Below are 18,314 nucleotides of genomic sequence, written 5' to 3'. Positions count from 1 at the left end.
GTGAAAAGAGATCACATCTGAGTCCAGCTCCATCACACAGAAACACCAACTCCAAAGAAGGGCCAACTGACATGGCACTGAACTCCATTAAATTTCTTGAAATACAAGAGGGATCAAGTCCTTTACTTCTCAGTTTGTTGAAGGTTATATCAGATAATATTTTAAAGAGACCAACAGGTCAGTATTATACTAAATGGGATTTCTTTAAACTTTGAAAGTAAGTGAGGCTTAGAAGAAATGGCATGCAATTTAGAATTGGACAGTCTTGGATTGAATCCCTGCTCCATCACTTAATGGCTAAGTAATTGGGGGGCAGGTCCTGGAACAATTATTTTTTTTAAGATTTTATTTTTTCCATTTATTTCTCTCCCCTTCCTGCCCCCCCCCCCCAGTTGTCTGTTCTGTGTCCATTCACTGTGTGTTCTGTGTCCGCTTGTATTCTTGTCACCGGCACCCAGAATTTGTGTCTCTTTTTGTTGCGTCATCTTGCTGCATCAGCTCTCCTTGTGTGCGGTGCCACTCCTGGGCAGGCTGTGCTTTTTTCACACTGGGCGGCTCTCCTTACAGGACACACTCCTTGTGCGTGGGGCTCCCCTACCCAGGGACACCACCACGTGGCATAGTACTCCTTGTGCGCATCAGCACTGCGTATGGGCCAGCTCATCACACGGGTCAGGAGGCTCTGGGTTTGAACCCTGGACCTCCCATGTGGTAGGTGGACGCTCTATCCATTAAGGCAAATCTGCTTCCCTTGGAACAATTTTGTACTTCATTTTCCTTATTTATAAAATGGAGTAAATAATATAGATCTAATATATTTTGGGGGACAGCCAAATGAGATGATAAACATTTAAAATTTTATCCAATCATCAATAAGTATTAATAAACACAGTTCCTAGTATTTTTATTATTATTATTACCATTGTGGTCATATGTTATTCTCTTGAGCCTATCAGTACAGCTTGGTAGCTGACTGGTCCTCTAGCGGCCCATGGCTACTGACACTTGATCTGTTTAATCAGATATGTCACTACTAATGACTGGGAACTACCAGAAGCATCAAGGAATTTTAATCTTGAACCTATGTTCTGAGGCTGTAAAATCAGTATGAAATGAGGAAGGTAGCACATTACAGCATAATGAAGACCACCTATTAAGAAACATGAGAACATGAGACAGTCCTGAGACAGTCCTGCTTGGGCATTAATTGCCTGTATAACCCAATATAAGTCATATGGCTGTATCTCTAACATGAGGGGGTAAACCTAGATCAATTGGCAATGTCTAGGGACTTTTTTTTAAAGATTTTTTTTTTTTTTAGATTTATGTATTTATTTATTTATTTATTTAACTCCCCCCCCCAACCCCACCCCGGTTGTCTGTTCTCTGTGTCTATTTGCTGCGTCTTGTTTCTTTGTCCGCTTCTGTTATCGTCAGCAGCACGGGAAGTGTGGGTGGCGCCATTCCTGGGCAGGCTGCACTTTCTTTCGCGCTGGGCGGCTCTCCTTACGGGGCGCACTCCTTGCGCGTGGGGCTCCCCTATGCGGGGGACACCCCTGCGTGGCACGGCACTCCTTGCGCGCATCAGCACTGTGCATGAGCCAGCTCCACACGGGTCAAGGAGGCCCAGGGTTTGAACCGCAGACCTCCCATGTGGTAGACGGATGCCCTAACTACTGGGCCAAGTCCGTTTCCCTAAAGATGTATTTATTAACTTATTTTCCCCCTTCCTTTTCCCTTCCCCTTCCCCTCCCCCTCCCCCTGCCCTGCTGTTCTTGCTGTCAGTGTTCAGTCACTGTGTGATCTTCTATTTCTCTTTTTGTCTCCTCTTCTCATTTTTCCTCCTCTAGGATTCACCAGGATTTGATCCTGAGGACCTCTGATGTGGAGAGAGGTTCCCTGTCAGCCATGACAGCCATGACAGCCTGGTGTCTGCTGCGCTTCACCCTGACTCTCCCCCTTCATCTCTCTTTTATTGTGTTATCATCTTGCTCAGTGACTCACGTGGACACTGGCTCACTGCATCGGTACTCAGCTCATTGCGCGGACGCTCACACAGGCACTTGGCTCACCATGCAGGCACTTTCTCACCACGCAGGGACTTGGCTCACTACGCGGGCACTCACGCAGGCCCTCAGCTCACCGCAGAGGCACTTGGCTCAACACACGGGCACCGGCTCACCAGACAGGCACACTTTCTCTTCTTCTTTTTCACCAGGAGGCCCCAAGAATCAAACCCAGGTCCTCCCATATGGTAGACAGAAGCCCAATCACTTGAGCCACATCTACTTCCCTAGAGACATTTTTGAGAGTCCCAATTGGGGACTTGCTACTAGCATATATTGAGTAGAGGCTAAGGACACACAGGCCAGCCCCCCACAATAAAGAATTACCCAGCCCAAAATATCAATAGTGCTAACATTGGAAACCCTGGCCTATATGTCTGCTAAGGTCCCTTCAAGCTCTCACATTCTAGAAGACTAGAGCCAAAACTGATTAAGGTGACATTCTTGTCATTATCCATCTATAAATGGCTTCTTGTGACACTGCTCAAAATCTCCCTAAGGGCAGTGAGGAAAAAATTTCCCTCAAGTATACAGATATTCTAAAATCAGTGCTATACTTCTAAGAATGACAGCAGTTGTCTCTTTACTCCAGGAAGAGTCCCAGGAATGAAAGAGGCACTGTCCTCCTTCTCCAGTTGGTCCCTCACTCTTTGCAGTTAGAATTGGCATTTCCAAAGCCATGAAACTGCTTTTGGGAGAGATGGTTTAAGATTTAAACAAGTCAGTATCCAGGTGAAAAGAAGATGCAATAACCACAACAGCATAGATGAACCTCAAATGCATCATGCTAAGTAAAAGAAGCCAAGACTCAAAAGGATACATACTGTATGATTCCATTTATATGACTTTCTTAAACAGAAAACTATAGGGACAGAAAACAGATCAGTAGTTTCCAGGACCCAGGATAGGGAAGAAAGAGTGTCACTACAAAGGACCATGAAGGAATTTGGGGTGGAGGTAGGGGTCAAATGAACTGTTTTATATCTTGACTGTGGTGCTAGCTACATGACTCCATATGTCATATGAATTTTACTCTATATACAGTATACCTCAAAAAGACTGATCCTACACACACACTCTCAAAAATGTGCTCACCAATGCTGCAGAGAGGATTTCTATACTTTGAGAAAGGATGAAATGAATGATATCTGAATTCTTTCCCACTCCAAGTCCTATGATTTTATGGCATTTTGCCTCTCCTAACCCTGGTGGCCTCAGTGCTGTAGTGATTAGGGTTAAGCCTGGGCTCCAATTTCTGAATTAAAGTGATAAGACCCTCAGTCCACATCATGTGGATATTGATTCTGTCACCATTCCATAACCTCTGGCCCTGCCCCAGCCTGTGACAGAGGTTCCCTTCTTTCTTTCTCCTGACCTGACTCCTCCTCCCCTTGAGGACCTCAAACAATTAATAGACAGGCCAGAATAACCCTCAGGAGACATTGGTTTTTATCTTTCTGCACAGGCTTCCTGTCTGGATCTCATTAACTCTTTCCATTAAAGTTCAAATGAGGCAATAGAAGAAAGACCTACTGGACTCACTAGATTATTTTTATATACTTATACGCTATATAAATGTAAAACATGAGCTCCACACTAAATTCATAACCAAGTTTGTTGATATATTTTTTTTTAACAACACACATACACCTCCCAGAATACTGACCTAGCAAATATTACACAAAATAGTTAATTCTTCTTATAGGTATATGCTAGGACCTGGGAGGCCCAAAAACATCAACCAGAATGCTCATAGTTTTTGCTAATAGAAAGCCCATTATCTTCTATGTTACAATACATTCACAATTGTGAACTGCTGTAGGAGTCCCATCCTCTCTTTTAGGGCAATTCTTTTCCAGGCTTTTTGTGGGGGATCTCAGTGGAACAGTTACAAATTCCAGCAACCAGATCCCTCACTTACACTCAAGTGCTAGTTAAAAATCAAGAGCCATAAGACAAGCCCGGACCTGCCAGAGCCCTCATATTTCAAAGGACAGAGAAGACTAGGTAGGTAGAAGACTAGTCATAGCGAACACACTGTGACAATGAAGGTGAGTGCTCATGCTACAGCAGAAGGGACCCACAGAGACGACAGGTTCCACATGGACTGGGGTCTTCTTTCTACATGTTTCACTCAGAAGAGAAGAGTGGGGGAATTATACTTCAGTAGTTTGGAACTATTCAGTCATCTTCAGAAATCTGTATCAGCAAAAAAATCAGTATTTTCTCCTCTAAGTCACTCAAACTTGACATTACTCTTTCAGCATAATTAGAAAAAGTTTTATAAAAGACTAAAATATTTGGCAGAAAATTCACTTTGGCTTTTTATTCAAAGGTTTATCAGTGATAGGCAATGATTATTCAAGGTTCTCCCCAAAATATTTTCATTTCCAATGGTATTTGCTAAGAACACATTCCTGTAATGTTTTTTGTTTTTTTTTTTCATATGTAAATATGATGATACTGACCCACCAAAGGCCAAATAAAGTTTTTCTAATTTCAGGGATGGATTTCCTCAGAGTACCCTAGTGGCTAGTGGGGCTCATGAGGGCTACTGTCTGTGCCTACAGAATTGAATAAAGCAAGGTTTATTGGCCATGATGGGGACTGAATACATGACCATCGACAGTGCTAAAGCCAGAACATTTGACCTGGAAAACAATGCTGCTGCTTCACAGAAAGAGACAGTAGTTCTGAAGACCTACTTGACCAGAACTGCTGCCTCAGAAATTTGTGACAGAGCTAAGCAGAACTACCAGAACCGAAGTTGCCTTCACATCCAGAAGCCTCAGCTGGCAAAGCCTTAGCTGGTCCTCTCAATCCTTACATAGAAATTCAATGGAATTCACCTCCTACATAACTTTCATACTGTCTGACCCTTTCACGCTCAGCCTAGAAGTACAAGAGCAAGCATAAGGCTCAAAGAGGATACCGGCCTCTAAGATTCCTGGGTCCTTCTTTTTTCTTTTTTTTTTTAATATTTATTTATTTATTTCTCTCCCCCTCCCCCAACCCCTCCAGTTGTCTGCTCTCTGTGTCCATTTGCTGTTCTTCTGTGACCGCTTCTATCCTTATCAGCAGCACCGGGAATCTGTGTTTCTTTTTGTTGCATCATCTTGTTGTGTCAGCTCCGTGTGTGCAGCACCATTCTTGGGCAGGCTGCACTTTCTTTCACGCTGGGCGGTTCTCCTTACAGGGCGCACTCCTTGCGTGTGGGGCTCCCCTATGCGGGGGACATCCTTGCGTGGCAGGGCACTCCTTGCGCACATCAGCACTGCACGTGGGCCAGCTCCACATGGGTCAAGGAGGCCCAGGGTTTAAACCGCGGACCTCCCATGTGGTAAGCAGACACCCTATCCATTGGGCCAAGTCCGCTTCCCTCCTGGGTCCTTCTGATGCATGTAACATAAAAGCAAGCTTGAAGTGAGCACTCTACCCACCATAGGAGCAAAACACGACCTATGCTAACTTGAATCCATGTGAATCATACTAAGGCCCAATTCTAAATGAATATTAACCAACTTCTATGTCCTGAACAAGGAGTCTTTTCCCACCTCTTTTGCTCTTTCTGGAACAGATGCCTCTCCTACCATTTCTCAAACCAAAAAATCATTAATTTCTGATCAAAATATCCTAAGAGCCAAGACCCAGATTCCATGTTCATTTCCCAATAATTATCCAGTTATAAAGAACTGAGGATAATGAAAGTAAAGTAACAAATTATATTACCACATCTTGAGATGCATACTGGGGATCATCTGGATTGACTGACCAGTAGCAGTAATCAAAGCCAAATGCCACAACCTTCTCCCGGGAGTCCCCAAAGCCATCTGGTCGATTATTCACCTAAAAATGAACATAGGATTCAGTGTCTTCTCTATTATAATGTTAGAATCTGGCCAGAGGCATTTGATTCCTATGTTGTAGCTACAGAGGCCTATACTGGTCATGACAATGTTTTTGATATCTAACTGAAAGAAAAAAGATAACTTTTGTCCCATCTTATTAGAAGCAAATAGAGCTGCAGAGAACTAATTGTGTTGGTCTGCCTACATATGAACCAACTATATGAGGTATAGGATAGCTTGGGTGAGAAAGACTTTTCCTCTCTGGGCATCTTCCTATCACTACCATTTCTTCTCTAACAAACTCTGCAGAGGATACTTGGAGTCCTGGGTCTAGGGGTTTCACAGAGGCCCCTGGGCTATCTACCCCAAGTGAATTAGAAACTGGGTTCGACAGAAAGGCCAGGACCAGTCCAACTGCCCAGGGTAGATAAGGGTAGAGCCAGAGTTTGGAACCACATTAACCTCAGGTATTGGGAACAATGGCATTATTCATAGAAATGCTTTGCTTACTATTTAAAATTTAGACCCTAGATAGAGAGAGATCATCCCTGTCACCAGCCACCATAAACTGCAGAAGCACAAGGCTATCAGAATGACCAAGATATTCTTAATGGATAACTGACCTCAGGGAAATTAGGAGATGTGTAAGGGGCAGATTAGAGTCTAATCTTGGCCAGGATTTATTTATAAATTCTTATAAAATTCTTATAAAATATGAGCTCTCAGAATAAAGCAGCTGAAATGATTAGGCAACAGAGATATAAACAAGAGATGGCAAAGAATAAAAGGTTCTTTATCCCAGAGGAGCTCCTGTTAAAAGTTTGGCAGTTCCCATTCTCTTTTTAGCAAAGACCTACTGACAAAAGGAAATAGATCACTTGAAGTGGGCATGGCTGGAGGCCTGGAGTCCAGGTAATACTCATTTCTTCCAGTTAGCTTCCTCAGCTCTCAGGACCTGCAAGTTGACTTTAGAAGTAATCACATGGCCAGCTTCCCTTGTCTCTCGTCACTCCCCAAGTCCCCTTATGCTGGCCTGATAAATGGAATAATGGAATGGGAAAAAAATAGCACTGGAATGGGGTTTGGGGGCAGGGGGGAGGTTCCAATGTTTGTCCAGTTATGACTTAGTGTTCAGCCAGATCTTTGAAAAAGAATTTGTTACCAGACAGGCTAGTAACCCTTTTGGCATCAGAATTGAACTACATGGCCAAAATGATTCCTGCACTAGGAGCTAAAATTGCCAAAAATGCCTCCAGATGAAGTGATATCAATTGAGAAGCTTGGCACAAATCTAAATGGTGTTCAAATGAATTCAACATATTCATGGATTGCCCTGCCCCCAGCATTAAGTTAAGCTACCTATGGCTCCATACTTTCTTTTTTTTTTCTTCCTAGTCAGACCAGTAAAAAGAATGTATTAGGCAATGGGGGGAAAGAACAGAGCTTGCTGAGAAATGTGAGAGAAGGACGGAAATACACACCAAGATTTGATGCAGGCTCCTCTAGGCCAAGAGAGCAGGCTTTGGCTTGTGTGGTCACCTTTTAAGCTATTATTCCTCCCCTTGCTAATGCTGCTATTGGTTACCCCACCAAAGACCTTTTGTTTGGGGTTATCCAGGACCAATGGGGAGGCCTGTTTGGAATTATCTGGGGCCTCCCCTTGGCCTGGAAAGAGTACCAACAGGGACTTCAAGGTCAAGGTCTCAGTGGGGCTAACAGCCATGCTGTTATATTTACTTCCTTTGCAGCTAGTGACCAGTTGTCAAAACAGCTGCAACATGTTTGATAGAACTTATGCTACAGCAGCCACATCCCCTAAACTTCTTTCCTGGATTGTTTTTATACTTGCTTATGATTGGTCCACACTCTTCCCACAATTCCCCTTATACTCCCTTTACTCTTTCACTCTCCTACTCTGAACACATTCACTCAAAAGATCCAATGATAATAGTAGGGCCTCAGTGGAAACAAAAGGGAAAACAATTTCAAGCTTACCTTTAAATTTCTGATTTTTGCCACTTTGCCATCAACTTCCACAATAATTCTTCCCCCATCTTTGGTCTCCCTGAAACAAGACCAAACCCATATCAGAAGAAACTTTTTTTTTTAATTTAGAAAAGAGAAGCTTAGGGAGAAAGTGACCAGCAATAATGGGACAAAATATCTCCCTACTACCATACCCATAACTGGAGTGTCTGTCTCCAAAAATAGGTGCAAGCATCACATCAAACAGTCTCCTAGCTATTATTAAGAAATAGAAAATAACAAGTGTTGGTGGGGATGTAGAGAAACTGGAACCCTCCTGCATTGCTGGTAGGAATGTAAAGTAGTGCAGCCACTATGGAAAACAGTTTGGCAGTTCATTAGAAAGTTAAGTATAGAATTACCCTATATATAAGAGTGGCAATTCCACTCTTAGGAATATACCCCCAAAGAATTGAAGATAGGGACTCAAAAAGATACTTGTAAACAAGGTTCACAGCAGCTTTGTGCACAATAGACAAAACGTAGAAACAACCCAAGTGTCCATCAATAGATAAATATTAAAGCGAAATGGGGTATATCCATACAAAGGAATATTATTCACCATAAAAAGAAATGAAGTTCTGATAATGCTACAACATGGATGAACTTGACAATATTATGCCAAGAAAAATAAGGCAGACACAAAAGGATTACATGATTCCATTTATATAAAATACCTAGAATAAGCAAATCCAGAAATAGAAAGCAGATTAGAGAAATTACCAAGTGCTGAGGGGAGGCAGGGGGCAGTAAGAATGGAGTATCATTGCTTAATGGGTACAGAGTTTCTATTTTAGACAATGAAAATGTTCTGTTAATGAACTGTGATTATAACACAATACTGTAAATATAATTAATGCCACTGAATTATACACTTAAAAATGGTAAATTTTATATATGTTACCACAATAAAAAATTTTTAAAAAGAAAAAATCATATAGATAACATGGATTGGCCACTTAAATTGAGTCAGGCTCTAAGTATTTTTAATGTATTATTTCATTTAATCTTCACAAAAACCGTTTAGATAGGTATCTCTATTTACAGACTTAAAAAAAAAATGCAGAGGGAACATAAAGTATAAGTTTTGACAGGACAGAGGAAAGTGCTCCAGAGCCTATAGTGGTGGTAGAATAGGACATGTTATCTTAAAGATGAATGATTTTGGATAGACAAGCATTTCATATTGAGACATGGAATTTCTGATCATGGGAAACAACTGTGAGATAGAGGGAAGGACATCAAAACCATTTCCTATATTAACATTTTACACAGGATCAATTCTAGTCCTACTGAGGAAACAAAGCTTATATTGAGAAAGTGCAACTTTTCCGTATTCTCAAGGAGACCACCAGTGTGGTCTGGTGAACCAAATCTTGACTCCCTACTCTTAGACCTCAGACAATTCCCCAGTCAGAACCACTTCCTTGTCTGGGAAAAAAAAAATACAAAACTAGAGGCTTGGACCAGATGATTTCTAAGATTTCTTCCCAAGTACAACATCAGATGCAACAATTTTAACTGAGTCTGTGCCAATGACTTATTTGAAAGTTGGAACAAACCATATAATCAGATTCCCTACATTCAGATGAGTGGAAGTTAACAACCTCTGAAGTATAGCTGCCATCTCCTCAGGAATCTGTGAAGAGAGGGGAGTAGTCTGGACTTCTTAGCTGGGGTCCCACTGTATTTACCCATATCTGCTCCCAAATCTATGCTTCTGAATCTCCAACCTGCTACAATCTACTCACCCATGGTGGCTTTCTACCACTTGTTGCACAAGGCTCTTACCTTGAGCTAAAAGTAAATATGCTTTTGTAGTCGTTTTCTCCTCACACCCTTTGTTTGATAAGATATGTTATTCTCTACAGTGGCTGAAAATAACCCAATTTCAATATCTTTTTTTTTAAGCAGGTACTGGGGATTGAACCCAGGACCTTGTACATGGGAAGCAGGCACTCAGGCAACTGTGCTACACCTGCTCCCCAATATCATTTTCTTAATCTAATCTATGCTCTTACAGGTTTCTTGTTCCTCTCCCCAAGGAAATGAGAAGTTACTGTTAAGAGTGGTCAAAGTTGTTATCCCAATGACAATCTTTTCCCTAAAAGAACAGTTTTGCAAAAAGAGGAACTTCCTCCAGGGAAACAACTACATCTATGAAAATCCCCCAGCCCTGAAGCCACCACATCCAGTTGTGCAGAAGCCAAATGTCCCAAAACACAGCAGTCCAGGCACAGGTTGCTTTTCTTTTTTCTTCATTGTACTTCCTTTGCATTCTCCTATTCTCTTCTTTGTTTTCCTTGGTTTTTCTGCCATTACATTTCTCTCCTTCTTTACCTCTCTCATTATTCTGTCAATCACATGTCAATCATCCCCCTGTTAGGACAATCATAATCCCCATTTGTACCAAACTTTGTCCTGGGAGATATTGCCTTTCTTCACCTTTCTGCCCAATTATCAATCCATCATATGCCCTGGAAATCTTTAAACTTCCCATTTATTCTAATATGTGTCTTCTGGTTCCCAAATACACCTTGCCAGTTTTATCTTCTATCCCTCACTGCCCTCCACCACCTCCTCCGCGACCAGAACTTATTTCTGTTCCCTAAAAGCCTAAGTCCTTTGCTCTTGATGTTCTTGCTCTTTACATTTTATTTTCTCCACCTGTCAGCGAACTCCAGCCGATCTTTAAAAAACGATTCAAATACTAATCCTTCTGAGAAACCTTGCCTGACATTCCAAAATTTATAGTAGAAAATTAGTGGAAAAGGGAAGAAATTATGGGACTAAACACCGGATGCCTCAAGAACTAAAAGATTCAGGATCAGACTCACCTATGAGGACATGGGCACTGACGACGTCGAGGGAAGGGGTTAGTATAAGGCCCCCCACTTCACAGCTGTCGGGCACAGGACGAAACCGCGCTCTCTTTGGGCCTCAATTTCCCTCTCACGCCCTTGCAATCTGCCTTTCGCGGCATCTTCACAGAGAAAAGTGCACCCAGGAACACATCTAATTCCGCCTCAGACCTCACAGGTACTCCAGAGTCACGAAGAAGAGAGAGACGGCGGAGCCCTCTCCCCGAAGACGCTTCCCCAGAAGCCGTTCAAGGTGTCGGTGGGAAAGGCCCAGCCCTGTGCCTCCGCAGACACGGACCCCGAAGCTCCGACTGGCGAAACGCCAGGGACCCCGACACAAAGCAGCCCACCGGGGAGGTAACCAGGAACCGCCACCCCCCGGGACAGGACGCGGAAGTCGATCCTAAATCCCGTCCAGCCAGACCTTTTCGGTTCCCAGACCTTGGGTGCCCCCACCCATCCCGGTCACTTTGTCTCTGATTCCTCCGCGCCACAATTATTTGAGGAAGAAGCAGGGACCTCCGGCTCCTTGCAGCTCAGCTGACGCCTCAGATGCCCCCTTCCACCAGACTCACTTGTTGCTGAGAGGCCGGACCCTCACGGCGACTCGCATGTTCGCCATCTCCGGGACACCGCCCAGACCCAGCAGGTCCGCTCAGCAGCTGCATCCCCCGCCCCAGCCCTGAGCCACAGCCGGAGGCCGGCCCCACCCGCCCCACGCGCCTCCCGCACAGCGCCGCCCGAGCGCACAGCCCCGCCCGAGCGCGCGCCTCAGCCTGGGCAGGGCGGGGCCTGGCCCGGCACAGCCAATCCTGAGCCTCGTGGGTGGGACGACGCCCAGCCACACCCACCCGCCTCCTTCCAGAGCCCCGCCCCGGGCAGCAGTGCCCGAGAGCGTTCAGCAGCTGGTCTGGGCGGTGCGGGCCGAGCCACGGCCAATCCCAACCCCAACCTCGCCGGGAAGGACGTAGTCCCAAATCCCGCCTGGTGTGGCGGAGCCCGGGAGACCGCTAGCTTTTAGTTTCCCTTTCTTCTCGAGCTGTCTTGTGAATGTTATATAAATTGAAGTAAGTTCGTTAATTTTTTAAAACACTATTTCTAACTTTTATTGTGGTCACGTATGCAACATTAAATTCCGCATGTATTAAACTGCATTAAAAGTGTTGTGCTAGCATCACCTTCACCCACTACCAAAACTTTTCGATCGCCCCAAACAGAAACTAAGCCCATTAAGCATGAACGCCCCATGATAACCTGGATTCTTTTTGCCTCTGTGAATTTGCATATTCTAGTTATTTCAAAAGTGAAATCAAACATTTGCCCTTCATGTTAGTAATTAATTTAATTCTTTTTAATTATGGTAAAACATAAATAACAAAAACATTTTTACCATTTTAAGTGGACAATTATTATTGACATTACATATGTCATTAGGTGACATTATTGTGTAACATTCACCACTATCTATTTTCAGACTTCATCATCCCAAACCAAAACTTGTTTACCAATTACTTCCTGTTTTCCCCTATCCCACCTCTGGTAGTCACTATTGTTCTTTCTGTCTCAATGAATTTGATGATTCGAAGAATTTCATATAAGAGAAGTTGTAAAATATTTGTCCTTTTCTGTCTGGCTTATTTTACTCCAACAGGTCTTCAAGATACATCCATAATATAGCACGTGCCAGCACCTCACTGCTTTTTAGGGCTGAATAATATCACATTTTATGGATAGACCAATTTTGTTTACCCATTCATTTGTTAATGGACACCTGAGTTGCTTCCACCTTTTGGCTATCATGAACAATGCTGCTATGAACAACTTTGTGTAAATATCTGTTTGAGTCCCAGCTTTCAATTCTTTGGAGTATATACGCAGGAGTGGAATTGCCAGGTCATAAGTTAAATCTATGTTTAAATTTCTGAGGAATCACAAAACAGCTTTCCAAGGCAGCTTCACCATTTTACATTCCCACCAGCAATGCACAAGGATTCCAATTTCTCCAAATCTCCACAAACACTTATTTTCAGGGTTTTTTGTTTTTTTCGTCTGTCTTTAAAGTAGCCATTCTAGTGGGTGTCAGGTAGTATGACAGAGGACATCCTTGTATTTTTCCTGATATTGGGGGGAAATCTTTCAGTCTTTAAACACTGAGTATGATATTTGAAGTTGATTTTTCATAAATGCCCTTTACCACATTGAGAAAGTTCCCTTCTATTCCTAGTTTTCTGAGTGTTTTTATCATAAAAAGATGTTGAGGGAAGTGGCTATGGCTCAATCAGTTGGGCTCCCATCTACCATATGGGAGGCCCTGGGTTCATGTCCTGGGGTCTCCTTGTGAAAGCAGTCTCGCCCACAAGTGCTGTGGAGCGCTGTCTGACCTGCAAGTACCTTGGAGTGCCGCCTGGCCCGCAAGTACTGCAGAGAGCTGACTCAGCAAAGTGACGCAACAAAAAGGGAGACAAGCAAAAAACGAAGAGAGTACAGTGAATGGACACAGAGAACAGACAACAAGCAAGCCACAAAGGTGGGGGGGGGGATAAATAAAAATAAATAAATAAATACAGACACAGAAGAACTCACAGTGAGTGGACACAGAGACCAGACAGCCCTCAAAAAGCTGCAAGGAGGGGGGGATAAAAAAAAAAGACATTGAATTTTTAAATGCCTCTTCTGCATCAATTGAGATGATCATGTGGTTTTTTTCCCTTCATTCTATTAAAGTGGTACATCACATTGACTGGTTTTCTTATATTAAACCATCCTTGCAGTCCTGGAATAACTTCCACTTGATCATGGTGTAAACCCTTTTAATATACTGTTGAATTCATTTTGCTAGTATTTTGTTGAGGATTATTGCATCTATATTCATAATGGATATTGGTCTCTAATTTTTTCTTGTGATATCTTTATCTGGCTTTGGTACCAGAGTGATGTTGGTCTCATAGAATGAGAAAGGAAGTAATCTTTCCTCTTTTTTTTTTTTTAAAGTCTGAAGAGATTGGTGTTAAATCTTTAAATGTTTGATAGAATTCAGCAATGAAATCAACTGGTTGTAGATTTTTTTGGAGGATTTAAATTACTGATTCAATCTCTTTACTTGTTATAGATTTTCTATAGATTGTTGAGATTTTCTGGGGTTTTTTGCATCAGATTAGATGATTTGTATGTTTCTAAGAATTTTTGGGGGAAGCAGACTTGGCCTAGCAGTTAGGGCGTCCATCTACCACATGGAAGGTCCGCAGTTCAAACCCCAGGGCCTCCTTGACCCATGTGGAGCTGGCCCATACGCAGTGCTGATACTCGCAAAGAGTGCTGTGACACGCAGAGGTGTCCCCTGCGTAGGGGAGCCCCACACACAAGGAGTGCGCCCTGTAAGGAGAGCCGCCCAGCGCGAAAGAAAGTTCAGCCTGCCCAGAAATGGCACCGCACACACGGAGAGCTGACACAACAAGATGACGCAACAAGAAGAAACACTGTGCCACTGACAACAACAGAAGCAGACAAAGAAGAACATGCAGCAGATAGATACAGAGAACAGACAACTGGGGTGGGGCGGGGAGGGAGAGAAATAAAATAAATAAATCTTTTTTAAAAAAAGAATTTGTCCATTTCATCTAGATTTCCTAATTTGTTGGTATATAATGTTCAAAGTACCCTTTTCTAGTGCTTTTTCTTTCTGTAAGGTTAGTATGAATGTCCCCATTTTCATTCCCAATTTTGGTTGTGTCCACTCTCTTTCTTCATTTGTAAGAATAACCAAAGGTTTGTCAATTTTACCGACTTTTTAAAAAATAACCTTTGGGGAAGTGGATGTGGCTCAAGTGATAGAGCTTCCTCCTACCATATGGGAGGACCTGGGTTTGATCCCTGGGGCCTCCTGGTGAAAAAGAAGAAAGGAAAGCGTGCCCACATGGTGAGCCAGTGCCCACGCAAGTGCCTGCGTGGTGAGCCAGTCATGCAAATAAGTCATGCAGCAAGATGATGACTCAGAAAGAGAGACAAGGGGAGAGTCAAGGTGAAGCGCAGCAGAAACCAGGAACTGAGGTGGCACAATTGATAGGGAACCTCTCTCCACATCAGAGGTCCCCAGAACCTAATCCTGTGAATCCTAGAGGAGAGAAAATGAGAAGAGCCGACAACACAGACAGCAAAAAACAGCAGGGCGGGAGGATGGGAAGGGGGTAAAATAAATAAATATTCTCCCTATTTTTCTATTCTCTGTTTCATTTCTCTCTGCTCTAATCTTTTCTATTTCCTTTCTTTACTAACTTAGGGTTAACTTTGCTCTTCTTATTCTAGTTTCTTTAGGTGTGAAGGTAAGTTATTGATTTGTGATCTTTCTTCTTTGTCAATCTAGGCAGTTAGAGCTATAAATTTCACTCTGAGCATGCCTTCACAGCACCCCATAAGTTTTTGGTATATCATATTTTGTTTTTGTTCAGCTCAAGATATTTTCTAATTTCTCCTGTGATTTCTTCTTTGACCCATTGGTTGTATAACAGGGTATTGTTTAATTTCCACCTATTTGTAAATTTTCTTGTTTTCTTTCTGTCATTGATTTCTACCTTTCTTAAACTGTGGTCTGAGAAGATACTTTGTATGATTTCAATATATTTAAATTTATATAAAGATTTGATACATGATTTAATGTTGGGTCTATCCTGGAAAATATACCATGTGCACTTAAAAAAAATGTGTATTCTGCTGTTTTGGGGTGGATGTCATATATATGATCTAATTGGTTAATAACCCTTTATTTCCTTACTTGCTTTCTGTTTAACCGTTCTATCAAATTGAAAATGGTATGTAGCTTCATGGGACCTAGGCTCCCTCTCAATTAGAAACAGAGTGGGCATCAGCATGCCAAAATTCTCAAGATTGGGAAATAAACGATTGACTATAGTAGACTTATTATTATTCTATTATAGACTTATTGTTATTCTGGCAAAGGAAGAACTTTTATCACTGATATAAAGGCAGTGGCTACCAGAGGTTCTAAGGTGAGAAAGAGGGAAGAATATGTATAATATGGGGGAATTTTCAGGACATTGGAATTGTCCCGCATGACATTGCAATGACAGATATAGGCCATTGTATATTTTGTCATAACCTACAAAACCGTGTGGGAGAGAGTATAAACTATAATGTAAACTATAGTCCATGGTTAGTAGCAATGCTTTAATATATGTTCATCAATTTTAGCAAACGTACCACACTAGTGAAGGTTGTTGATATTGTGGGAAAATGTAGGAAGGGAGAAGGTCGGGCATATGGGAATCCTCTATACTTTTAATGTAACATTTATGTAAACTAAATCTTCTTTAAAAATAAAAATAAAAAAAGAAAATGATATATACAAGTCCCCAACTATTATTACAGAACTATCTATTTCTCCCTCAATTCTGTCTATTTTGCTTTATACATTGTGCAGCTCTGTTCTGAGGTATAAGTTTATACTCATATTCTTGCTGGGTTGGAACTTTTATCAGTATATAAACCCTTTTTAGTCTCATAATATTTTTTACTTAAAGCCAATGTCATCTGACAATAGTATTGCCATTCCAGCTCTCTTTTCTTTTTTTAAAAGATTTATTATTTATTTCCCACCCACCTTTGCCACTTGTGCTTGCTGTCTGCTCTCTGATTCCATTCACTGCACGTTCTTCTGTGTTTGCTTGTCTTCTTTTTAGGAGGCACCAGGAACCAAGCCCAGCACTTTCCGACATGGGAGAGAGGCACTCAATTGCTTAAACCACCTCAGCTCCATGGTTTGTTGTGTCTCTCATTGCCTTTTTTTTTTTTTTAAAGATTTATTTTTTAAATTTATTTCTCTCCACCCCCACCCCCACCCCCAGTTGTCTGCTCTCTGTGTCCATTCGCTGTGTGTTTTTCTGTGACCTCTTCTTATCAGCAGCACCGGGAATCTGTGGGGTTTTTTGTTGTGTCATCTTGTGTCAGCTCTCCGTGTGTGCGGCGCCATTCTTGGGCAGGCTGCACTTTCACCCTGGGCAGCTCTCCTTACGGGGCACACTCCTTGTGTGTGGGGCTCCCCTATGCCGGGGACACCCCCGTGTGACCCTGCACTCATTGCACGCATCAGCACTGCGCATGGGCCAGCTCCACATGGGTCAAGGAGGCCTGGGGTTTGAACTGCGGACCTCCCATGTGGTAGGCAGACGCCCTGTCCATTGGGCCAAGTCTGCTTCCCTCTCATTGCCTTTCTTCTGTGTTTCTTTTCTGTCATCTTGTTGCATCAGCTTGCTGTGCGGGCCAGCTCACCTTCACCAGAAAGCCCCAGGAACCAACCCAGGATTTCCCATGTGGTAGATGGGAGCCCAATCTCTTTGACTCACTTCCACTTTCTCCTGCTCTCTTTTGATTATTGTTTTAATGGAGTATCTTTTCCACCTTTTACTTTCAATCTCTTATTGTCTTTGTACCTAAAGTGAGTCTCTTATAGACAGCACAGATGCTATTTCATTCTATTTGCCTATTTCTGCCTTTTTTCCCTCCCCCATCACCTTGCTGGTTTTTGCTGTCTGTGTCCATTCACTGTGTGATCTTCTGTCTCTTTCTCTTTTTGTCTTCTCTTCTCCTTTTTTTTCCTCTAGGAATCACTGGGATTGAATCCTGGGGACCTCTGATGTGGAGAGAGATTCCCTGTCACTAGCGCAACCTCAGTTCCTGGTTTCTTTTGTACCTCACCGTGACTCTCCCCTTCATCTCTCTTTTGTTGTGTCATCATCTTGCTGTGTGACTCACTTGCACGGGCACTGGCTCGCTGCACTGGCATGCTTTTTTTTTTTTTACCAAGAGGCCCCAGGGATGGAACCTGGATCCTCCCATATGGTAGGCAGAAACCCAATCACTTGAGCCATATCTACTTCCCCCATCTCTGTCTTTTAAAAGGGGAGTTTATTCCATTGACAATTAAGGTACTAACTGAGAAGAAAGGACTTACTTCTGCCATTTAGCATTTTTTCTTATGTCTTGTTTGGGTTTTTTTTTGCCTCAATTACTCCTTTACCACCTTTTTAAATTTAGTTGGGTTTTATTTGTAGTGTTGCATTTTTATTCCTTTCTTCTTCCCTTTTCTCTATATTTTTTCTTAGTGGTGAACACTGTAAATTACAATGTACATCTTAATGTAATAAGCATTTTAATTAGTAACAAAGTAGGTCAACTACTACCAACCTATTTCATAGTATACAAACTCTGTATCTTACAGATCTCTGTCCCTCCCCCTCTATATTGTTATTGCCTCATATTACAACTTTATACATTGTATGCCCATTAACATAGATTAACATTTTTTTTTTTTACAAATTTGCCTGTTAAGGCATTTCGGGGTATGAGGGGAGCAATTGTAAGCCAAAAGTAAAATAATATAGGATTTTATATCTACCAATGTCCTTTATTTCTTTTATAACTTTGAATTTCTTTCTATTATCCTTTTATTACAGTGTGAAGGACTCTCTTTAGCATTCCCTATAGGGGATGTCTTCTGGTAA

At 42.3% G+C, this 18,314-nt stretch overlaps 1 protein-coding gene across 4 annotated transcripts in view; it reads right to left on the bottom strand.

Annotated features, from left to right (window-relative positions):
• Nucleotides 1-11,578, bottom strand: part of STARD9 (StAR related lipid transfer domain containing 9) — a 181,415-nt gene extending 169,837 nt beyond the window's left edge. For 3 of the 4 annotated variants that reach the window (XR_011648416.1, XM_058294016.2, XM_071214136.1), the window contains exons 1-3: nucleotides 11,376-11,543; nucleotides 7,910-7,979; nucleotides 5,796-5,912 (exon numbers count right to left, since the gene is read on the bottom strand). Coding sequence is in view for 2 of the 4 variants with exons in the window: in XM_058294016.2 (XP_058149999.1) it covers nucleotides 5,796-5,912; nucleotides 7,910-7,979; nucleotides 11,376-11,422 (234 nt within the window). In the remaining 2 variants the exon portion in view is untranslated. Of the gene's footprint in view, nucleotides 1-5,795; nucleotides 5,913-7,909; nucleotides 7,980-11,375 lie in introns of all 4 variants that reach the window. The other variant, XM_071214137.1, reaches the window with a different exon arrangement.
• Between the last annotated feature and the right edge of the window lie 6,736 nt (nucleotides 11,579-18,314).

The sequence above is a fragment of the Dasypus novemcinctus genome, chromosome 3 (assembly GCF_030445035.2).
Source record: "Dasypus novemcinctus isolate mDasNov1 chromosome 3, mDasNov1.1.hap2, whole genome shotgun sequence".
Classification (NCBI taxonomy): Eukaryota; Metazoa; Chordata; class Mammalia; order Cingulata; family Dasypodidae; genus Dasypus; species Dasypus novemcinctus.
This window is presented reverse-complemented; position numbering and strand designations above follow the sequence as displayed.